The sequence below is a fragment of the Dipodomys merriami genome, unplaced genomic scaffold (assembly GCF_024711535.1).
Source record: "Dipodomys merriami isolate MVZ:Mamm:240054 unplaced genomic scaffold, mDipMer1.0.p SCAF_137, whole genome shotgun sequence".
Classification (NCBI taxonomy): Eukaryota; Metazoa; Chordata; class Mammalia; order Rodentia; family Heteromyidae; genus Dipodomys; species Dipodomys merriami.
In genome coordinates, this window is record NW_027202682.1 from 2,118,724 (window position 1) to 2,141,069 (window position 22,346).

General features: G+C 61.2%; 1 protein-coding gene, 1 long non-coding RNA gene and 1 other non-coding gene across 7 annotated transcripts; 1 reads left to right on the top strand and 2 right to left on the bottom strand.

Annotated features, from left to right (window-relative positions):
• Nucleotides 1-2,296: 2,296 nt before the first annotated feature.
• On the bottom strand, nt 2,297-4,479 carry LOC138825316 (uncharacterized). Its single transcript, XR_011371391.1, has 2 exons — nt 4,310-4,479; nt 2,297-3,133 (listed from the first exon to the last, which is right to left on the bottom strand). It is a non-coding gene; the product is annotated as an uncharacterized lncRNA (long non-coding RNA).
• On the bottom strand, nt 4,188-4,270 carry LOC138825507 (small nucleolar RNA SNORD60). Its single transcript, XR_011371418.1, has one exon. It is a non-coding gene; the product is annotated as a small nucleolar RNA SNORD60 (small nucleolar RNA).
• A 446-nt stretch (nt 4,480-4,925) lies between the features above and the next one.
• LOC138825441 (E3 ubiquitin-protein ligase TRAF7) lies at nt 4,926-22,296 on the top strand. 5 transcript variants are annotated; one of them, XM_070020012.1, is made up of 22 exons: nt 4,926-4,980; nt 12,760-12,877; nt 13,091-13,148; nt 13,455-13,526; nt 14,660-14,751; nt 16,836-16,952; nt 17,316-17,408; nt 17,624-17,657; nt 18,061-18,244; nt 18,348-18,482; nt 18,881-19,098; nt 19,176-19,249; nt 19,390-19,438; nt 19,514-19,641; nt 19,783-19,865; nt 20,555-20,594; nt 20,687-20,803; nt 20,888-21,022; nt 21,202-21,321; nt 21,409-21,540; nt 21,625-21,744; nt 21,853-22,296. In XM_070020012.1, exons 2-22 carry the CDS (start codon nt 12,797-12,799, stop codon nt 21,865-21,867), a joined length of 2,097 nt encoding a protein of 698 aa, XP_069876113.1. In that variant the 5' UTR covers nt 4,926-4,980; nt 12,760-12,796; the 3' UTR covers nt 21,868-22,296. The 5 variants fall into 5 exon arrangements, with proteins under 5 accessions (XP_069876113.1, XP_069876114.1, XP_069876115.1 ...); XM_070020013.1 differs by having other exon boundaries at nt 20,900-21,022; XM_070020014.1 differs by lacking the exon at nt 13,455-13,526.
• Nucleotides 22,297-22,346: the final 50 nt, after the last annotated feature.

Sequence of the window (22,346 nt, forward strand, 5' to 3'; positions counted from 1 at the left end):
AGAGTCTCACGGAAGTCTAGAAATGTGGCTTAGTGGTAGTGCTTACCTAGCATACGTGAAGCCCTGGGTTCGATTCCTCAGGACCATACACACAGAAAAAGCCAGAAGTGGTGCTGTGGCTCAAGTAGATATTACCACATTCCAGTGCACTTTAGACCTAGCATCTCCAAGCTTGGCTTACATCACTTAGCAGGGTTTGTTCTACGTCCATCTATTGCCCTGAAAGTGACATATTAACTCTATTGAGTTATTTTTATATGTAACAGTGATTGTCAGATGAGGGCTTATTTTCTAGACCACTATTCCAGGTGTGAGCCACCAGTGCCTGGCTTTGAACAAAGTTTAAACATTCTTGTAGCTAGCTGCTGTCAGCGAACGTTAGCTCCCGTCACTTTGAACACACTAGCCTCCAGCAGCTCAGGCCCCTATGGAGATCTCCCCTTAAGCCAGTGCAGTTTCCTGGCACTTAGCTTTAAGTCAAGTCCATTTGGATACCATTTGCCATAGACCAGCCCTGTCAAGCTGTCTGAGGTGAGATGTAGATTAGATGGAGAACACATGTACTTTATAGAGAAGCTGGAACCAGAACAGGGGCTATCTTCAGTCCCTAAGACTTCCCACCTGGCCATAGCTCTCTCCTAAGTATAAATAGGAGTTCTCAAGGTCCTACCATCTTTCTCAGTGACAGCTGGAACAGGCTGGTCCGAGGCCACAGAAGTGAACTCGGTCCTGTGCCAGACTAGAGGTTACGAAGCCATGACGGGGGAGGAACTCTTGGGCCTGGGCACTGTCCAATGCTAGCGCTCTACTACTTGAGCCACAGCACCACTTCTGGTTTTCTGGTGGCTTATTGGGGATAAAAGTGTCATGCATGGGCTGGGAAGTTGGCTCAGTGGTAGAGCACTTGCCTTGCATGCCTGAGGCCCTGGGTTCGATTCCTCAGCACCACATAAGCAAAAAGAAAAAAAGCCGGAAGTGGTGCTGTGGCTCAAGTGGTAGAGTGCTAGCCTTGAGCTGAAGAGCTGAGGGACAGCGCCCAGGCCCAGAGTTCAGGCCCCACAACCGGCAAAAAGAAAAAAAAAGTGTCATGCATGAATTTCCTGCCCGGGCTGGCTTTGAACCGAGATCCTCAAGATCTCAGCCTCGAGTAGCTAGGATGATGGGCATGAGCCATTGGCGCCTGGCTTCTGCTGTTTTTAGGAAGTTAAGGGTTGCAGAGAGGAAGCGCCACACAGGTCAGGAAGAAGCGAGTATACTTGGGAGAGCCCTGGTGAGGTTGGGTGTTGGCGAAGCACGTGCTGGAGAAGACAGTCTAAGACAGCTAAACATGATTTAGAATCAGTGGGGAAGTTTCCTAGCAGGAAGGGCCGTCGTACCTTAGTTCAAAAGGGACTAAATGAGGCTGGGGGATAGCAGGTAGAAGTGCAGGCCAAGATGGTTGGAGCTCCAGAGAAAGCTTAGGAAGTTGCTCTTTGACTTTGCGTCAAGACTAGGGTCTGTAAACAATGCGGAGGTTCCACGGGATTCTTAAGGAAACCCCCACTTGTTGGGTTATTTTGGAAATGAAGGCTGATGGCAGGGAGGTGAAGGGACCCAGGTATGGGGGGAGGGGGGGGGCGAAGCAACAGAGCAGAGGTTTGAGGTGGGCAGCTGCACCCAAGATGTATGGCCTGCTGAATCAAGCGGTCCTTCCAGGAGCAGCCATCCCTGTATCACCTGGGAGGGTCCCCTCACTCCTGTAGGCCGGTGGCAGCAGCGCAGGAGCCAGAGGCGTCTCTGTGCAGCTAGCTTTTGACAGAGCGTCCAGTCCCGGCTGGATCCCAGCATCCTCCGCAGTGAGTCACAGCTGCCTGTTGTGGGAGGACTAATGAAAGGTATGTCCCCTCCCCGCCTTTTTGCCAATCCTAGGGCTTAAAGTCAGGGCCTAGTCACTGTTCCTGAGCTTCCTTTAAGGATAGCAGTCTACCACTTGAGCCACAGCACCAATTCTGGCTTTCTGTTCATGTGGTACTGAGGAATCGAGCCCAGGGCTTTGTACACACTAGGCAAGCACTCTACCAGTAATCCATAATCCTTCCAGATTGCTGCACATGAATGTAGAATAATAGGCAGACTTTTCTACTTTGCCTGGAGAACATCAGAGGGTTTGATATTCCTAGTTGGGATTCCAAATCTGCACTAATTCCTCTGTAATAGCAATTACTTGTCTCCCTAAGCCAAGATGTCCAGACAGGTGGTGACTGCGATATAAAGGCAGCCTGGGGGCAGGAAACTGAAGACCAGACACTCGGTCACATACAAAGGAAAAGGAATTTATTGCCAGTAATCTGATTGGCTACCTCACTCGATGGGTAGCAGCCAAGCAGACGGTTTTTATGGGGGTTAGTTTGTGTAGGATGTGAGAGCGGAATTCCACTGTGGCCAGGCTAACATTTATGGTTGTAGTTGTACAAACAAACTGCTTTAATGGGGAGGGAGGGGGTGTCTGTTAGCAATTGTAGCTGCTTCTTTTGAAGTAAGCTGTGTTGGGGAAAGGCTGTGCTTTACCACACCACTAAAACGGAGTAGCTCCTACGATGGAGATCAGACTAGCACTCCCCTTTTAATATTTGGTGAGGATGGCTCTTGCTAACTTCCTGATGGATACTGGGTGGGGTTACATGGAAGTATTCACTGGATGAGGGGCAATGTGGCATTGTCTCAGGAGCCAGAAGCCTCTGACTATCTGGAGCCAGGAGCCTCTGATTCACAGTCTGGTTGACCAAGGCTCTTGCTCTTTCTGTGAAGATGTTTTGCAGCCTTCTATAAATGAGGGGTAAAATTAAAAGTAAAGCCAAAATAGCCATAAAGCATCCCAACACAGGCAAAATCCATGAGGTTGTGTCCCCAATTGTTATGTGAGTGGCAAGCTGGTCTATGGCCTGTATTTTTTCTTCCACCTCTTCTGACAGGTTTTGAAATGTGGGGGGAAGGGTGTTACTCATCTTTAAGACTGGGTCCTGGGGATGTGTTGATGTTGTGAAGTCTTCCAGAATGTTGGGCAGGCTCCACTTGGTAATCTGCACATGCAGAGGTCCCGTGGAAACTACGTTGGGGCCGTCAATCCAATCCGCGTGGCTCTGGCCCTTGGGAGCTGTTGTGGTAAGAATAAAGGGGTTAAGGATTGTAACGGGAAAGCTGGAGGCATGAGGTTGATGGGAATTGGGAAATGCTGACAAACTCCAAAGGTGCCCGGGAAAGCTGTGTGTGTGTGGGGGGGGGGGGGGGGTGTGTGTGTGTGAGGGAGCTTGTTAGAAGTTATGGAAGCAGAGGCAGGCTGAGGAAGTAAGTGGTAGCCCAGAAGAGGGGTGACCATGTGGAAGTTCTAATGGGCTGGTCAAGAAGGTTCCTCAAGCCGGGCGCTGATGGCTCACGCCTGTAATCCTAACTACTCAGGAGGCTGAGATCTGAGGATCGCGGTTCAAAGCCAGCCCGGGCAGGAGAGACCGTGAGACTCCTATCTCCAATAAACCACCAGAAAACCGGAAGTGGCACTGTGGCTCAAGTGGTAGAGCGCTCGCCTTGAGCTGAAGAACAGCGCCCAGGCCCAGAGTTCAAGCCCCACGACCGACAAAAAAAAAATAAAAGGTTCCTCTGGCTCCTAAACAAAGGGAGCCAGAGGAAAAGGTTTATGGGTAGTTAAGACTTGTTTCTGTTGAGAAATGAGTCCAAGGTATGCGACTGGAGTCTGACATAGACGGGCTGTCAGAGGCCCTGTAGCCCAGGCAGCAAGTTAGGAATGAAAAGGAGATATAATATAAGCCCCAACATTCTTCACGAAGGGCAGAGTACGGTCAACGGGAGAGCCCGGATTCGAGTCAGGGCACCAGTGAAAGGCTCCCCCAAGATCACTCGGATACGTGGCCACGTGCAAAGAAAAGGGAATTTAAGGGCAGTAAGCCGACTGGGCACCTCACCGGCTGAGTAGCAGCCGGGCGGAGCTACAAGCACGGTCTGCGCGGGGCTTGGGTTCTCGCAGGAGAGCGGGAATCCCGCCGTGACGGTGCGAACGGGAATTACTTTATCGGGGCGCTGTGATGGCCACTGCCCCTTCCGGGGGCAGCCACGCTTCCCCGCCAGGCCTCGGCTCCTCAGGGGGAGATCCCATCAGGCCAGCCACCCCTACCCCAGCCCCGTCGAGGGCGCGCCGGCCTCAGTACTGCTACGTCATCAGGCTGCGCGCGCAGCGTTCAGACGAGGTGTCAGAAGTCTAAGCAGTTCATCACGGGCCGCGCGCTCCGCGGGGCTAACGGGCCCGGCCGCTTCTTACCTGGGGGAAGCGCCAGGCCGCCGAGCCCGGAACCGACGCCTCAGCGCCGAGGACTAAGGCGGACTCGGCCCTAGGCCCGGCCGCGGACGGAGCGCGTCCCTCGAGGCCGCCGTTTCCGCAAAACCTGGGCTGAGGTGCGCAGAGAACGCGGGACGCGGAGCCGGGCTCGCGGCCGCAACCCAGAAAGACCGAGGCCGCGCCGGATTCAAGCATTTATACAACTTCCTCCGCCTCCGTTGATTGGGCAGTCTTGGAGGAAGTGCCCGCCTTCCCTCTTCGCTGATACGCTCAGAGAGATGTTCTTTCCCCCAATTGAATCAAGGGGGGGAGGGGGACGGGACGTTCTTCCGGGCCGAGTCTGGAGGTCCTTCCTTTTGCAGAGGCCATTGACTTTAACTTGTGAGCGACCGTGCATTTAACCAATCAGAGCCATCGATCCCGCCCCACGACGTCGGCGCCGCCGGAATTTGTAGTTTCTGTGGCGCCGTGAGTGGCTCGACTGCTGGGGCAGCCCTAGAGCCGGAGGACTACAAGTCCCGGCTCTCCTAGCGCCCGAGCGCTTCCGTCTCGCGCATCTCGTCCCTTTCCCGGCAGGCAACAGAAGGGGGGGGGCGGTGGGGGTACGATGAAATCGGGGGGTGGCGCGGCCGCTCCCCAGCAGCCGCGGGCGGGTAAGTGTCCGCGCGGTGCGCCCGGTCCGTACATTCGCGCCTCGGGACCCCGCGGCGGTGCGAACGCTTGGCGATCGGGATGGGCCGGGCCTGGGGGGCGGGACCGGGTCCCCCGCCTCTCCCCGCGCCCGCTCGCTCGCTCCCCCACTCCCGCGTTCTTTCTCCACTCCCGGCCGCATTCGCTGAGCGCCGCCTGCGTGCCAGGCGCCGTGGTGGGCGCCGGGGAGACTGCGGAGAGCGGGGTGGTCGGCTCGTGCGCTCCTCGGTGGCCGCGCCGGTGACAGCGGGGCCCGCGGCCAGCGGTCCCGAGCCTCGCGGGGTGCTGGGCCGCATCTGCGGCTCCCACCCTGCCCCCCTTCCCCGCCTCCGGCCCGGGGTACACGTCCGCGGGAGGGCACCCCCCCCCCCGAGCCCTTGGCCTAGGGAGAGGAGGGGGCGACCGGTGGATAATACGATTAAAATCACGGACGGGGGGGCGGGGGGGACAGGTAGGAAAAGTGCCGAGAAAGTGAGTGCTCCCGGCTCCCGGATGGCTGGGTGGTGTTCCTGCGGTCAGCCGAAGGCCCCGGGGAGCGAAACTTAACAAAGGCCCGCAGTGAGAAAGGCCTGGGGAGCCTCGGGAGCCTCGGGCGGGGAGGCCGGGCCGGGCCGAGCCGGGAGCTCACAGCCAAGCAGGCTGTGGAGGAGCTGAGGAGCCCGAGGTGGATCAGGTCTAAGTCCACCCCTGGTTGTGTGAGGTGATGGGCTTTGGGTCTCAACCCAGATGCGGAAGAGAATGAGAAATCTGGGCCTCTGCCTACAAGTTCTCATTGGGGCCCAGCTCTTCTGAGGCTGGTTGTCTTTTGAGTCAAACCAAGGTTTGTTTAGTCTACAGCTGCCCCACCGGTCTCCACCTTGATCCCGCAGCTCCCTGCGGAAGGTTGTTCACCTTTGGCCTGCTTCAGCAGCAGTGTGCCTTCCTTCCTCATTCCTTCTCTTTGGACCTTTCCCTTCCCAGACTTCTTTCCTGAGGTTTGTGTGTTAGACAAGGCCTCACTGTCATCAACCCCTACTTTTACCTCTAGGCATGTATTCACTACAGTCTTTCCAAGAAGCTGGAGTCTCTTCTGGCAGCACATTCGCTGCCTGGCTAAGGGAGTGACAGGCCAGGATGGAACAGCCAAGGGTGGTGCCCAAACCCCAGAGTGTCCTGGAAGATTTCTCTGAGGCTGTGTATCAGGGTTTTTCTGGATAGGATCAGGAATCAGTGGCTCACGCCTGTAACCCTAGCTGCTCAGGAGGTTACAATCTGAGGATTGAGGTTTAAAGTAAGACAGGGCAGGAAAGTCAGGGAGACTTGATCTCCAGTAAACCACCAGAAAACCGGAAGTGGCACTGTGGCTCAAATGATAAGTGCCAGCCTTGAGTGAAAAAGCTAAGTAAGAGACAGCACCCCGGCCCTGAGTTCAAGCAAGGGAACCAAAAAGAAAGAAAAGAAAGGATCGGATTTTCAGTTCCCGCAGAGAAGTGAGAACTTCACTTGGCAGACTGAGTAAAAGTTAGTGGGGTTTCCATCTGTTCGTGTCATTCCCCTGCCCTCCCCCCCCCCAGAGCTTCAAACTCCTTCTTCAGGGTCAGGGTCAGGCTTACCGCTAGCCATAGGCATGTCCCCATGCTCCAGTACAGAGTGACCCTTGACCAGCTGGTTGGACAAAGCAATGGGAAGAAGATGAAGCTGAAAGACCTGAGCTGTGATTTAAGGTCTTCCTTGGTTTTGCTGCCAGGAGATGGCTGAAGGGCACCGGGACTCCTGGGTTTGTTGTCAGCAGTGGAGGAAGCAGAAGGATTGGAGCTTGGATAAGCATTGTCATGACCTGTCACTGGCAGCGTTTGTGGGTCAACGTCTTGAGCTTTCTTAGCCCTCAGAGAGCGACTGTTCTTGACAGACCCCTCACTTTTTTTCTTTCTGGTACTGGGACTTGAACTCAAGGCCTCATGCTTATTTGACTGGCTTGCTTACTTGGTCCGGTTGGCACTCTAGCATTTGACCCATGCCTCCAGCTTGGCTTTTTGCTGATTGATTGGCGATGGAATCTACTTTGCTGCCTGGGTTGGTTTCAAACCTCAGTTCTCCAGGTCTCCGTTTCCTGAGTTGCTAAGGTTACAGCCACTGGTACCCAATTAGATCCTTCATTCTTATTGTTGTCACCTCTCATGACTCCTTCTGGATGTAGGTCTATTTCTGCTGTGTGTGTGTGTGTATGGCAGGACTAGAGTTTGAGCTGTGTGTGTGTGTGTGTGTGTGTGTGTGTGTGTGTGTGTGTGTGTGTGTGTGTGTGTGTGTGTGTGTGTGTGTGTGTGTGATTGTGTGTGTGTGTGTGAGTACTAATCTGAGCTCTGAGGCTGATGCTTGCTAGACAGGCATTCTACCACCCGAGCTGCTCTACCAGCTTCGCTTTGTGTGTGTTGGTTGGTTGTGGGGCTTGAACTTGGGGTCTGGGCGCCATCCCTGAGGTTTTTACTCAAGGCTAGTGCTCTATCACTTTGAGCCACAGCGCCACTTCTGGTTTTCTGAGTGTGAGTTGTGGTAAGATCTCTTGACTTTCCTCCCAGGCTGGCTTTGAGCCACAATCCTCAGCTCTCAGTCTCCTGAATAGCTAGGATGACAGGCGTGAGCCACCAGTGCCCTGTGTATGTGTGTTATTTATTTATTTATTTTTTGATCAGTCTTGGGGCTTGAACTCTGGGCCTGGGCGCTGTCCCTAGGCTCTTCAGCTCAAGCCTAGCACTCTACTGTTTGAGCCACAGCACCACTTCTGGTTTTCTAATGGTTTATTGGAGATAAGAGTCTTACAGGGGCTGGGAAGGTGGCTCAGTGGTAGAGCGCTTGCCTTGCATGCCTAAGGCCCTGGGGTCAATTCCTCAGCACCACATAAGCAAAAAGAAAAAAGCCGAAGTGGCGCTGTGGCTCAAGTGGTAGAGCGCTAGCCTTGAGCTAAAGAGCTGAGGGACAGCGCCCAGGCCCAGAGTTCAGGCCCCATGACCGGACCCCGAAAAAGAAAAGAGTCTCACAGACTTTCCTACCTGGGCTGGCTTTGAACTTCGATCCTCAGATCTCAGCCTCCTGAGTAGCTGGGATGACAGGTGTGAGCCACCGGCGCCTGGCTTGTGTGTGTTACTTTTAAGATAAGGCCTCCCTTTATGCTTCGGCCAGCTTGGAGCGCAGTCCCCCTGTGTGTGCCTCCACACGTGGCTGGGCTAGCAGGTACGCACCACCGCGCCCAGCGATGGGTCAAGATCGAATCTTAGAGCTTTGCTTTTTGCCAGGTCTGGCTAATCTCCCATCTCCTTCTGAGCAGCCAGGGTTACAGGCTTGAGACTGTGTCCAGCTTCCATTCCATTTCATAGTGAGGAATGTAGGATTCCCTCCCCGGCTGCCAAGAGCAAGCCACTCACCCAGTCACAACCACATATCTATTAAGTGGGTTTGAACCCAGATCTGATTGGATATGGGGCCTCTGGCCTTTAACAGGTCTTACACTGAACCCTTTAAGCCTTCCCAAGCCCTTTGATGAGCTGGCTCAGGAGGGTCCCTTGGAGAGCAGGCAGAGGGAAGCCGGTGTGGGTAAGAATCCCAGGAGTACCTGGGGGAGGGGTGCTCCAGTACCAGGAACAGGTGTGCTCTAGCATGGGCTAGAGCAGAACCGGGGGCACGTCTCTGCCCTCTGCATCCCCCATCTGGCTTGAGGCATCTCCCCTTCTCTCCCCCAGCGTCTGGGGGTGGCAAGAAGAAAGGGGTCCTGGGGGGTCTGGCGGTGTTAGTGCTCAGGACAGCGCTGGGCACTTAGCTCTGGCCCAGGACCAGTTCCCGCGAGTTTCACTCAGCCAGGCCTCTGTTTCCTGGTGCCCTTGCAGCTGGACACTGCGGCCGGAGGAAACATGCCCTCACTTCCCCTGCTGTGTCCGCGCTGGAGCTCGCCAGCCTCTTGCTCCGGGAAGGCCGCTGGCCTTGTAGCCTGGGCCCTGTCCCCACACCACAGCTAGCCAAGAGATCTGCCCCAGCAGGGGCAGGCTGGGCAGGGAAGCCCATTCCTGCAGTCCAGCCGGCCACGTGGGAGGGACTTCCTCCAGCAGAGTGAGCCGTGGGTGCCAGCGAGGCTTGGCCAGGGCCGGAAGGTCCAGGAGGCTGGGTGTGGGGCGTGAGGGCAGGCCCCCGGAGGGCCTTTGTAGCGTTGGGGCCATGGATGATGCGAACGGCAGAGGGGAGTGAGGCGGCGCAGAGGCTGGGCTGGGGAGACCCAACGGGCTTCTGCCCGGGCCTGTGGAGGCTGAGGAAGCCGAGGTCAGGAACAAACACTGGGGACCCCAGCGTCGCACCCTGCTCACCTGGATGGAAAAGTGAGGAAGGGAGCACCAGGGGCCCAGCGCGTGCTCTGCTGTGGCGTCCAGGCCTGTTTCTGTAGGGCCGGCCCTAGGCTTGGCTGGGGTTGAGCGGCCGGCCGCAGGGGCTCGGCGGGCAGCCGCTCCCCGGAGCTGGCTCTGTGATGCCAGGAAGCTTGCTGGGCACTCTGGGTGACACCCAGCAACTTGGCTACGACCTCCTGAGCCTTAGACCACCAGGGCTGTCACAGGTCCCAGGGAGGATTCCCAAGTGGCACCTGCTGCCTTGAGACCTTGGAAGTAGGCTGCTGGGGCGGGGGGTGGGGGGGGCGGGGTCTGGGCTGGGGCAGGGAGCTGAATCTGCAGACCTTTCCAACCCCTATTCCAGCACGGCCACCGGTGCCACCCCAGCCACCAGCCGCCAGGCTCGGACCCAGGGAAACTGGGACCCTGGACTGGCAAAGCCACAGAGACCTGTCCCCCCCCCCGCCGCACCCCCATGGCACCTCAGCCAGTCTGGTGCTGAGGGGCTCTAAGCCTTGGATTTTCTGCTGGGCTTGCTCCGGAATGAGCCTCATCCTGAGCAGGTGGCTCAGTGGATCTTTCTAGAAGGGGGCTGTAGCTTTCCGTGCAGGTGGAGGGAACTTCTCCCCCACTCCCCACATCCTTGTGGATGTGAGCAAAGAAGTTTGAGCCTTGATCCTAGACGGAGCTGAGGTTGGGGAGGATGACAGGGAGAAAGAAAGAAAAGGCCCCACCTCAATGCACACTCCCTCCCCACCCACCTCCTTACACCCCCCCACCCTCTTATACCTCCCCACCACCTCCTGACACCTCCCCCCCACCCCCCACCCTCTTATACCTCCCCACCACCTCCTGACACCTCCCCCCCACCCCCCACCTCCTGACACCTCCTCCCACCCCCCACCTCCTTACACTCCCTGCATGTGTGTCACTCCCTTCAGAATCTTCTCTCTGGCAGCTAGAATCCTGGGCTGGGCAGAAGGAGGCGTTGTGGATGAGCCTGGGCTACACCCAGCAAGAGACACCTTGTCTTTTAAAAACATAAAACAAAAAAAATCCAAGGACTGGGGATGTGGCTGGGTGCTAGAGCGCGGGTCCAGCCCACCTGCCTGAGGTCCCAGCACGGGAGGGGGGAAGGGAAGGCAGCCTGGCAGCTGATGGCTGCCAGGGTCAGCCCTTTCTGAACCCACTCCTCACAGCTATCCCCAGCTTGGAAACAGTCCATCCCTCCAGCAGCCTTCCCTCCTCTCCCCCCCCCCCACTGGCACTGGAGACAAAGTGTGGGGGGAAAGAGGCTCTGCTCCCCCTGGGGGGCAGGGCTTGTCCCCTGGGCCCAGATGGCCTGTGCCATCTGGGGTGCTGAGACCCTGCGTGTTGCTCCCAGGGCTGTGGCCTGCAGGGTGGTCTCCCTGCTGCCTACGGCCAGGCCCAGATTGCAAAATTCAGCTCCTTGGGGGTTGGACTGAAGCGCGCCTGCGGCTTCCCGCTAACTCCAGCCCGGATCCCAGCCTTACAGAGGGGCACCCAGACCCGGCCCCACCCAGCCCAGAGCCCCTGGTTGGGCTGAACCCTTGTGAACTGGGGGAACAGCAGCAGTCCCGGGGTCCACCTCCCTCCTCTGTTCAGCTTGGCTCTCAGGCCACTCCCGCGCATCCCCCCTCCCTCCTCCCCCCCAGGCCTTCCTTGGGACTTTCCAGCTGATGTGCGTGTTGCGCGTGCCTTTCTGTTTACCTCAGTGTGGGAGACGCCAGGCTCTGCGCCCGCAGCCCCCCGCGGCAGGCGGACAGGCTGTCTGCCCTCCTAGGAGCCCTGGGGTGCAGGAGCTCCCAGCTGCCTGCCGCCCTTGAAGCCAGCAGGGAGGAAGCAGATGGGTGTGACGTCCAGGCCAGTGGCACCGCTGCTGCCTTCCTCCAGCTCTGGAGAAGAGCTTTGGAGAAAAGGGCTAAATGGTCGTGCTGATGCTGACGGCTGCCCGACCTTCCCCACGGAGGGGATCCGGAGGGTGGGAGGCGGGGCGCGAGGCCCCGGCTAGCCTCTTGAGCTGCCCCACCTCCCCAGACCTGAGGAGCGAAGGGGGGGGGTGACAGGGCCACGAGCGAACCCTGGATCCGGGGTGCAGGACTGGGGGCCGTGGGGGTGGCACTGGGTGGAAAGGAACGGAGTCGCCGGGGTGGCAGACAGGCTGGGGGGGTCAGCCTCCCTCCCCTGAGGGTGGACAGCCCCAGGAGGGCTGGCCGCCTGTTGGTATCGCCGCGTGGCCCGGCACGGGCCTCAGTGGAACCCCTTGCCCTGGAAAGGATCTTCATCTGTCCCACACGCCTCCAAGCTGCCACCGGCACTTCAGACCCTCTCGGGAAGGGGCGTGGGGGCCTTCGGAATGCGCTCTTCCTCCCCACGGAGATGTCAGGCTTCTGCTCGGACCAGGACCCCCACTAGGAGCGTGGTGGGCCCTCAGCTCCTAGACCACGGGGTCATGAGTGTGGGAGACCTTGGGGGGCAGCTGCTGGCAGTACCGCGCACCTTCAGAGTGGGTGCAGGTGCTGAGCGACTGCGGGCAAGGGCCGGGCCCCTGCTCCTGGGCAGGAAACGGGCGGTTGGCTCTTTTGTTCGTTTTGTTTTGTTTTTGTCAATCGTGGGGGTTGAACTCTGGACCTGGGCGCTGTCCCTGGGCTTTTCAGCTCAAGGCGAGCGCTCTACCACTGGAGCCACAGCGCCACTTCTAGTTTTCTGGTGGATCATTGGAGATAAGAGTCCCATGGACTTTCCTTCCCGGGGCTGGCTAGGATCTGAGCCCCCTGAGTAGCTGGGATGACAGGCGTGCACCGCCACGCCCGGCTGGGTTGTTGGCTCTTGTGTGCTTTCCTCGTGCCCTCTCCCCGCCACCCAGCCCTTGAGTGCACACTTGGGGGGCCGGGACCCTGCACAGGGTAGACAGCTGGGACTTGTTTTTGCCGTGACCTTCTCGTGTGATCTTCCTATGATTAGAACTCAGGAGAGGTCAACACCCAGTTGCTTCACCCTGAGTTCTCGCTGGGGCGTGGTGGGGTCCCCTCTGACTTGCAGATTGAAGCTGGCTGGTTCAGACTGCTCCCGCTGGTGCCAGGTGACGGGTCCCGGTGATAGGCCGAGGCTCACGACACACAGGGCAGCCAGCACTGGTTGGGGACAAAACTCAGCAGAACGTTGAGGGGACCCCCTCCCCGTCCTGGCAGGGGGAGGCCGCTTGCCTGCGCCTGGGGCCTGGGTGCGCCCTGGAGGGGAGGGGGAGGTCCACGCTTGCCCCCCCCATTGGTGTTAGAAGGGGGTGGGGGTGTCATGGCCCTGTGGTAGGTAGCCTGGCTGGCGGTCAGGGACCCGATGCTGCCTCCTGAGCCCTCACTGGTGTTCCTCCCCCAGGAGATGCTGCCAGGGAACCCGGATGCCTCGCTAGAGCATGAGCTTGGGCGAGAGTGCCTGCTCCAACTGCTTGTCTGGGGGCCCCGCCAGCCTTCCCTCCCCAGACCTCAGCGGCGGGGTAAGGGGGTGGCTGGGGTGCTGGTGGGGGTCTTCCCACTTGGGGTGCCCGTACTGTAGGTGCCCAGCATGCCGGCGGGCTGCCAGCCGCCCCTCCCTCCCTACAGCGCCCTCCGGGCTGGACGCGTGGGCCGGCGGGCCTGTGGGTGGGTGGCCACCGCGCCTGTCCAGACTCTGTCCAGGGACAGGCCGGGCCTCTTCCGTTCTCTCGTAGACCAAAATGGAAACGACCTTCGGTCCCACTTTCTCAGCCGTCACCACCATCACTAAAGGTGAGCCTCCACGTGGGAAGGGCCCAGACCCCTGCCCCGCTCCAGGGGTGCTCCCTGGCGCCCGACACTCACTGGGGAGAAGGAGCGCGGCCTCGGCTCTGCTCCTGCCATGTCTCCGCCTGGCCCAGTCTTCCCGCTCCGTCTCAAAACCTTGCCTCTCTCTCCAGGGAGGGCCGTGCTGGCGTCCCTGGCGCCACCGGGAAGCCCCCCTAGTGACCCACGGTTTGTCCCCAGCCCCAGACTCTAGCCTCTGAGAGGTCGTGAGTATCATGGGAGCCTTTCTCAAGTGTGGACCAATGCCCTCAGCCCCAGCACAGGTCCAGGAGGTCGTAGAGAATGGCAAAAGGAGCAGCGTCCTGTCTGAAGGCTGGGGAGGGGGTGAGTAGCCCTCCTGGCAGGGCCTGGGCTGCGGGGCAGGTGCATTCTGCCTTCCTGGCTCTCTGCCCTGCAGAAAGATGCCAGCCACTAATTGGTTTTTTAATTGCCTTCCTCTGGCTAAAGGAAATCATGGCTGCCGGGGACGCCTGCTCACCTAGCTACTTTTGCTGCTTGGTGACTCCTGGGGCTCCGAGAGAGCCTCTTTCCCGACCCCCCCCCCTTCCCTTCTCACACGGGGCTTGTTTCTAAGGAGAAGAATAAAGTGAATATCATCCGGAGCCCCGCCCGTCCCCACTGTCAGCCGAGCCCTCCTGGAGCCCACCCCGGAGGGAGTGGGCGGAGCCTGGCAGGGAGGCCGGAATGGCTGCCTCTCCTGTTGCCAATAGGGAAACTGAGGCCTGAGGCCTGACCACAGGGTCAGGCAGTCCGAAACCTTACCTTAAACCAAGGCCTTCAGGGCTGGTTGAGGGCGGGTTGAGGCACCTGGGCCCAGCCCAGAGGAGCAGCCTCCCGGCCCCAGGGTGGCAGCCTGCAGCGCCCCCACGTGGACGCCCGCTCGGCCTCCTCAGGCCCGGCCAGGCCAGGCTGGGTGGCTCGTGGCGGAAGGAGGTGGAGGCCGCCATGGCTCGGCCTGGTTCCCGGCGTGGCTGCCACAGAGGTGTGCGGGAAGGCCCAGGCCACCAGAACCCGGTCCTCCCCAACCAGGGGCCAGCCGCGGGGCTCAGCCTCTCCATCAGAGAGCGCTCCTAGCAGAGTTACCTTGCAGGTCCACAAGAGACCCCCAGCTCCCGCCAGGCGACCTGAGGTGGGATCATCTGCGGTCGGGCTGTGCGTCAGCCGGCATGGGGTGCCCCAGCCGGGCTGGGGGGGGGGAGCTTGTAAAGACCTCATGTGGAGCCGGGAGCCCTGCCCAGGTGCAGGCCGAGCCTGAAGACACATGTGGCACCGTTGACATTGGGAAGCCAACCGGCCACCTTCAACCCATCTGTGTGCGCGCTCGGCCTCGGGAAGGGCTGAGCGCCAAGAAACAGGACCCCGTGTTCCACATAGGCCCCAGCAGCCAGGCCAGCCTCTGCCCCGTCTGGTCACTGCAGGGGCCCGTGCTCACGGCTCCTGGACCTCTCTCCCTGCAGCCGATGGGGCCGGCACCTACAAACAGCACCGCCGGACGCCCTCGTCCTCCAGCACCCTCGCCTTCTCCCCGCGGGACGAGGAGGACAGCATGGTAGGTCTGCGCCCCGGGGGCCGGGCCCTTCTGGCCTCCCCTCACAGCTCCTGTCCTGAGGACCAGGTCTCAGGAGGTGGCCTGGGTGTGTGGACATCCTGGGGTCTGGGTACACGTGGCAAGTCCGCTGGACTGCGAAGGCCTCTGGGCCAGGTAGTGGCAGCAGAGAGCAGCTGGTGTGGGGAGGAGGCTGGGACTAGGCGCTTTGGGCCCTTTTTTGTTTGTTTGTTTTGTCAGTCGTGGGGCTTGAACTCTGGACCTGGGCGCTGTCTCTGAGCTCTTCAGCTCAAGGCCAGTGCTCTACCACTTGAGCCACAGGGCCACTTCTGGCTTTTTCTGCTTATGTGGTGCTGAGGAATTGAACCCAGGGCCTCATGCATGCTAGGCAAGCCCTCTACCACTGAGCCACTTTCACAGCCCAACTTTTGGCTCTATCTTAAGTGAGGTAGGGCCCAGAGAAGATTTTACTTTTCAGTTTTTTGCACCCGATAAAGTCCATGTTTGTTCAGTGCCAGTACTAGGGCTTGAACTCAGCCTGGGCCTTCACTCTGAGCTTTTGTGTTCCGGGCTAGTGTTCTACCACTCAAGCTACAGCTCTACTTTGGCCTTTTTATTTTGGTGATTAACTAGAGATAAACGTTTCGGGCTTGCGGGGCGCTGATGGCTCACGCCTGTAATCCTAGCTACTCAGGAGGCTGAGATCTGAGGATCGCGGTTCAAAGCCAGCCCGGGCAGGAGAGACCGTGAGACTCCTATCTCCAATAAACCACCAAGAAAACCAGAAGTGGCGCTGTAGCTCAAGTGGTAGAGCGCTCGCCTTGAGCTGAAGAGCTGAGGGACAGCGCCCAGGCCCAGAGTTCAAGCCCCATGACTGACGAAAAAAAAAAAAGTCTCAGGCTTTTCTGCCTGGGCTGCCTTCAAATCAGGATCCTCAGATCTCAGCATCATGAGTAGCTACTGTCGCAGGCATGAGCCACTGGGGCAGGACTAGAATCCTGCTTTTGGAACGTTTTGGAAGCTTCACCCATGGCAGCGACAAGGTGGGGGGGTGGGTGAGGAGTCCTGACTTGGAGGAGGCCACGGTGTGTGTGGGAGGGCAGGAGATGCCGCTGGGGGTCCCCGAAGGCCAGCGGACCTGTGGGGTCCGGAGGGGAGCGGGTGAGGAAGTGGTGTTGTGGGCAGCCGGGCTGGCTGCCGGTTCCACTCCCTGCCAGTCAGGTTTTGGCCTGTCCTGGCTGCTGGCAGACCTCAGCCCTGCCTGGGAGGGGCAGCACCGGGCGCCGCCTGCTGCCTCACAGTCCTGCCCCTGGCTGCAGGGATGTTTGACTCACTTCCTCTGATCTTCCCCTGTTCCTCGCGTGCGCCTGTGGTGTCTCCATGCACCAGGGCCACTTGGGGCGGGGGGGGGGGGGGTCTCCGCTGACTGACTTCTCAGGGTCCAGCCCTGGGGTGTTCCAGGAACAGGATGGCTCCTCAGCTGGGCAGAGGCCGCTGGACCAAGGGCCGTGGGCCCAAAAAGGGTTAGGGCTGATGAGAGACGGCCACGCGGGTTCTGTCAGCCTGGAGGGGGGCGTGCGCCGAGCCAGGACTCAGCTACCGTGCAGGTTTCTGGGCCAGGATGGGAGGAAGGGACTGTAGCCATCCCTCCTTCCCCTAGGGTCCCCTAGCCTTTTTGTGGGGGCTCAGGGAGAAGGGGCCCTGTGGTTTTCCCCTCTGGCTCAGGATGCTCAGCGCCAGGGTCGATTCCTTTCCGTCCAGCCGTCGGGGGGCCTGGGCCGTCCCGGGATTGGCCGGGGGTGGCGCCCCCTCCCTCACGGGAAGCAGGAAGCAGCCCCGGCCCGGCCTCGGAGAATTGAATAGCAGGAAGTCTCTCCATTTACACAAAGAAAAGAAAGTTGGCAGAGAGCGGCGGCGGCCCAGCACCAGGTCCAGGCCGGCCTGGGTGGGCAGGGGGGACGGGACTGCGCTCCCCTCCCCCCAACCCGCAGGCACCCCCCCCCGTGGGCCGCAGAGGTGCCCCCCAGCCCCAGGGGCTCCGCCGCCCCTCCCCTCCCCAGAGCTCTCAGCCTCCTCTCTCTCCGCAGCCCCCCATCAGCACTCCGCGCCGCTCCGACTCCGCCATCTCTGTCCGCTCCCTCCACTCGGAGTCCAGCATGTCCCTGCGCTCTACGTTCTCGCTGCCCGAGGAGGAGGAGGAGCTGGTAGGTGTGGGGGCTCCGTGGCCCTCCGTGGAGGGGCTTCAGGCCGGTCCCTGGGTCGCGGTGGCATGGGGACACCTTCCCCTCAGGCCAGCCCTGCCCACCCGAAAGGCCGAATGCGGCCTGTGGGGGCTCAAGTGGCCAGGCTGGGCTCTCCGGGCACAGTGTCCCCATTCCCATCAAGGACAGCAGGAAAGGGGGTTCTCTCCAGTCTGTCCTGGGAAGGTAAAAGCTGGGCCTGCCTCCAGGGCCACACCCCTTACGCCCCTGGGGCGCCCCGGGCCTGGACAGGGCAGAGCGGGCAGCCTCTGCAGGCTGCCTGGGTCACCGTGGACCCCCACACCCCCTGTCCCCCGCGTGGTGCAGGAGCCGCTGGTGTTTGCGGAGCAGCCCTCGGTGAAGCTGTGCTGCCAGCTGTGCTGCAGTGTGTTCAAGGACCCCGTGATCACCACCTGCGGCGTGAGGCTCCCCCACGCGCGCCCTCCGCCACCTTCCCCCGGCTGGCCGGCTTCCCGGGCCCCGTGAGCCCGGGTTCCGCTCGCATCCCCGGTGTGGCTGCCCTTCCGGTGCCCTCTGCACGTGGCCGGGTGCGGGATGGGCCCTGGACCTCCACTGACCTTGAACTCCGGTGAAGGACACCGACCGCCCCTCACTGTAGCCTCTTGTCTCCACAGCACACGTTCTGCAGAAGATGTGCCTTGAAGTCAGGTACAGTGACCTCTCGTTCGGACCCAGCCCCTTAGTCCCCAATAGGGAAGACACACGGCAGGCCTGCCTGCCCCCGGCTGCCCCGTGGACACCGCTGGCTTCTCCCTTGTGCCGCACACCACGTCCCGGGATGCCCGCCGTCTCTTGGCACTGGGGTGGTGCTGTGGGCATCGGGCCCGGGGAAGCCACGAGACTGGAACTCCTGGCATCTGTAGACTCAGCTCTCCCCGGGCAGACCCGGACCCCGCCACCCCCTCCACACCGAACCGGCTGCGTGTCCCCCCAGCCTGGCCAAGACTTGCTGGGCCAGCCGTCACCAGCCGCTGCTTGTCCTGTGTGCTGGGCAGAGCTGCCCGGGGCAGGGGAGGGGGGCAGGCGGGCATCGGCATGTTCCCCTCCCCAGAGAAGTGCCCCGTGGACAACGCCAAGCTGACGGTCGTGGTGAACAACATCGCCGTGGCCGAGCAGATCGGGGAGCTCTTCATCCACTGCAGGCACGGCTGCCGGGCCACCGGGGCGGGGAAGCCTAGCGTCTTCGAGGTGGACCCCCGCGGGTGCCCCTTCACCATCAAGCTCAGCGCCCGGAAGTAAGTGCCCCACGCCCCCCCCCCAGTTCCCTGGGGCTCCATTGCGGGCCCCCCCGCCCCGGCTCAGCCCTTTCTCCACCGCCCCCCCCCCCACCTGGGCTAGGGACCACGAGAGCAGCTGTGACTACAGGCCCGTGCACTGCCCCAACAACCCGAGCTGCCCGCCGCTGCTGAAGATGAACCTGGAGGCCCACCTCAGGGAGTGCGAGCACATCAAGTGTCCCCACTCCAAGTACGGGTGAGTGGGTGGGGCTCCCCCCCCCCCCGCATGGTGCCGGGACCGGCGGTGGACCTGAGCCAGCGGCTGGGCCCCCAGTCATCATAGCCAAGGCCCCGGGAGGCCCAGCCCAGGGCGTGTACAGAGAAGTCACCGTGTGGCTGGCGGGGCTCAGAGCACGCGAGGCTCTGCCAGGGCAGCGGGTGTCAGGCTGGCATTGTGGGCTGCGGGGAGGGGCGGGGCGCAGGTCTATTCTCAGGTGGGAGGAGGCCCTTGATAAGCTCAGTGTGGGGCGAAAGGACTTGCGAGGGCCGGGGAGGCAGCCCGCACCGGAGCGGAGCGCACCGCCGGGGAGGGTTTCTCTGGGTCGGGGGCCGGATGCGGGTCCCATCGGGCAGCCGGCCGGTCCCCCCCCCCAGGTGTACATTCATCGGGAACCAGGACACGTATGAGACGCACCTGGAGAGCTGCCGCTTCGAGGGCCTGAAGGAGTTCTTGCAGCAGACAGATGACCGCTTCCACGAGATGCACGTGGCGCTGGCCCAGAAGGACCAGGAGATCGCCTTCCTGCGCTCCATGCTGGGCAAGCTCTCGGAGAAGATCGACCAGCTGGAGAAGAGCCTGGAGCTCAAATTCGGTGAGATGCGGCCTGGAGAGAAAGGGATACAGAGGCTGCTGGGACCCCGTGACACCGCCCCTCCTCCCCCTGCTTAGATGTCCTGGACGAGAACCAGAGCAAGCTCAGCGAGGACCTCATGGAGTTCCGGAGGGACGCGTCCATGCTGAACGTGAGTGGGCAGGGCTGCGGCCCAGGGTGGCAAGGCGCAGGCAGGCCGTTCCCGTGGCCTGTGGCCCCAGGCCCAATGGCTCTGCCTGAGGCCGCGGCAGCCCCACCCATCCCTCTCGCTCTCTGCCCTTGGTCTTGCAGGACGAGCTGTCGCACATCAACGCTCGGCTGAACATGGGCATCCTGGGATGTGAGTATGGCCCGCGGCACCCCGCCCATGTCCCCAGAGCCCCGCTGGTCCCTCACTGACGTCTCCCGCCTGCAGCCTATGACCCCCAGCAGATCTTCAAGTGCAAAGGGACCTTCGTGGGCCACCAGGGTCCCGTCTGGTGTCTCTGTGTCTATTCCATGGGAGACCTCCTGTTCAGCGGCTCCTCGGACAAGACCATCAAGGTAGGCAGGGCCCTGCCTCAGGCTCCACAGCCCACCCCTGCCGCCCCTTGCCAGGCCAGGCCCTCGTCCCCGGGGGGATTGCTGGCTGGCACTGGGCCGACCCTGACAGGCCCGGCCGGGGCGGGGCCTTCATCTCTGCAGGTGTGGGACACATGTACCACCTACAAGTGCCAGAAGACTCTGGAGGGCCATGATGGCATTGTGCTGGCTCTGTGCATCCAGGGGTGAGTCCCGGCATAGATGCACCTGTCGACATCCCCCGTAGGCCAGGAGCTGTAAGCGGCAGTCTGTTTAGCTTGTCTGCCGTATACCTACGGTGCACTGTGGACCGAACCATGCCAGGTTTGGCCTGGCGCCGCCAGGTGGTATGTGGGGGCCCTTGTGTGGCTCTGGAGTTGTGTGTGGATAACACTTGGCCTGGCTGGCCTCCCGCAGAGCCTGGCCCTGCTGGGTCCCGCGGCCAGAGGCTGACAGGCGCTTAGACACCACATGGAGGCAGGCGCTCGCCCCTCACCAGCATGGCCGGCGCCCTGGGCACTGCTCTGGGCTCAGGCACAGGGCGCGGTTGCACCGGCCAGTCCCTCACCCCACAGTGGCCTCTGCCCTAGACCTGCCCCATCTCACGTGCTAGGAGGCTGTGTGTAGGCCTGAGTGTTGGGAGAAAGAGCAGAGCTCACCCACTGGCTCTATAGCTCCCTGAGGTCAGTGCAAGGGAGCTGACCTCCCGGCCTGGCCACCAGATGCGTCCCAGGCAGGCCTGAGGGGTGGACCCACCGTGCCCAAGGTTCCTGTGTCAGCTGAGGCTGTGGTTCCAGGAAATGGCAGCAGGCTGAGCCGTTGGTCCCAGAGGCCACCTGGCGGGGTGGGCGAAGCTGGTGGTCTCTGGGCTCACGTGACGGCCTTGCCCCTCCAGGTGCAAACTCTACAGTGGCTCTGCAGACTGCACCATCATTGTGAGTGGGGAGAGGGGGAGGGGAGGGGCGGAGGAGGCTCGGCGCTAGCTCCCTCCCCGCCGGGACCCTGAGGCTCAGCTCGCCTTCCCCAGGTGTGGGACATCCAGAACCTGCAGAAGGTGAACACCATCCGGGCCCACGACAACCCTGTGTGCACCCTGGTGTCCTCGCACAACATGCTCTTCAGCGGCTCCCTGAAGGCCATCAAGGTACAGCCCAGGTGTGCACGCGCGTGCACGCGTGTGAGTGTGCACGCGTGGGGCGTGGGGGGCCCGCCCAGCCTCTCCTCATAGCCATCCCCACAGGTCTGGGACATCGTGGGCACCGAGCTGAAGTTAAAGAAGGAGCTCACAGGCCTCAACCACTGGGTGCGGGCCCTGGTGGCAGCCCAGAGCTACCTGTACAGCGGCTCCTACCAGACAATCAAGGTGCACCGGGCTACCCTCCTGGTGGCAGGATCTTACCAGGCTGGCCCGAGACTCCCTCCTCCCCTGCCCCTACCATCATGCATGGGGGGGGGGGGGCAGGGTGCTTCCTGTTGGCCCCAGAGGCCCTGGGAGTGAGGCAGGCACCAGGCCTGAGATCAGGAAGCCACCCTTGCCTGTAGATCTGGGACATCCGGACCCTGGACTGCATCCACGTCCTGCAGACATCTGGAGGCAGTGTCTACTCGATCGCTGTGACAAATCACCACATTGTCTGTGGCACCTACGAGAACCTCATCCACGTAAGGCCTGGGTGCCCAAGGCAGGCCCCCCTCGCCGCCCCCCACGCCAGTCCCTGCCCCTGACACGCCTGTGCCACCTCCTCCCAGGTGTGGGACATCGAGTCCAAGGAGCAGGTGCGGACCCTCACCGGCCACGTGGGCACTGTGTACGCCCTGGCAGTCATCTCCACCCCCGACCAGACCAAAGTCTTCAGTGCGTCCTATGACCGGTCCCTCAGGGTAAGGGCTGCGGGGCTGCGGGGAGGGGGGGAGGGTGGGTGGGAAGGAAGCTGTCCCAGACACGCCACCATCCTGCATCCCCAGGTCTGGAGCATGGACAACATGATCTGCACGCAGACCCTGCTGCGCCACCAGGGCAGCGTGACCGCGCTGGCAGTGTCCCGGGGCCGGCTCTTCTCAGGGGCTGTGGACAGCACCGTGAAGGTCAGTGGAAAGGGCCACGCAGGGCGGAGCAGGCGGTGCAGGGGGAGGAGCCCTGAGCAGCGAGCCCTGGGCTGCAGGCGCACCTGACTCGGAGCTTTTTCTTCACAGGTGTGGACATGCTAACAGAGTGCAGGCCAAGCCGTGGCTCCCACTGGGCCCGTCTGAGCCAGGCTGGCCACATGGGGTGGCCCTTGGGGTTTCTCCCTGCCCTGTGGGGATGGACCCCGGCAGCAGGGTGGTACCCCTGCCTTACGCCCAGCAGGTCCCCCTCCAGCAGGCTCTAGCTCACTGCTGCCAGGGAGATGCCCACCCCCCCCGCCCCCCCGTGGGTGCCAGGTACGATGCCCCCCGAGCCCACTCTTCACTCCCACTCCAGATGCCCCCCGAGCCCACTCTACACTCCCACTCCAGATGCCCCCCGAGCCCACTCTACACTCCCACTCCAGATGGATGGACTGAGGGCCTTTTTACTCACCTTTTCTACTGGTTTTAGACTGTATATAGATTTTATTACTTCCGGATTGAAATAAAAGCTGTACAGACTGTGGTGGAGACAGGTTGTGGGGCCAAGGCCTCTCTGGCCCTGATGACACCGGGATGCA

Excerpts from the sequence above, each read along its gene's own strand:
- LOC138825441 (XM_070020012.1), top strand. The coding sequence starts at position 12,797 with ATGAGCTTGGGCGAGAGTGCCTGCTCCAACTGCTTGTCTGGGGGCCCC. Across the intron at positions 12,878-13,090 it reads CCCCAGACCTCAGCGGCGGG|ACCAAAATGGAAACGACCTT; the intron begins GTAAGGGGGTGG and ends GTTCTCTCGTAG. Across the intron at positions 14,752-16,835 it reads GGGACGAGGAGGACAGCATG|CCCCCCATCAGCACTCCGCG; the intron begins GTAGGTCTGCGC and ends CTCTCTCCGCAG.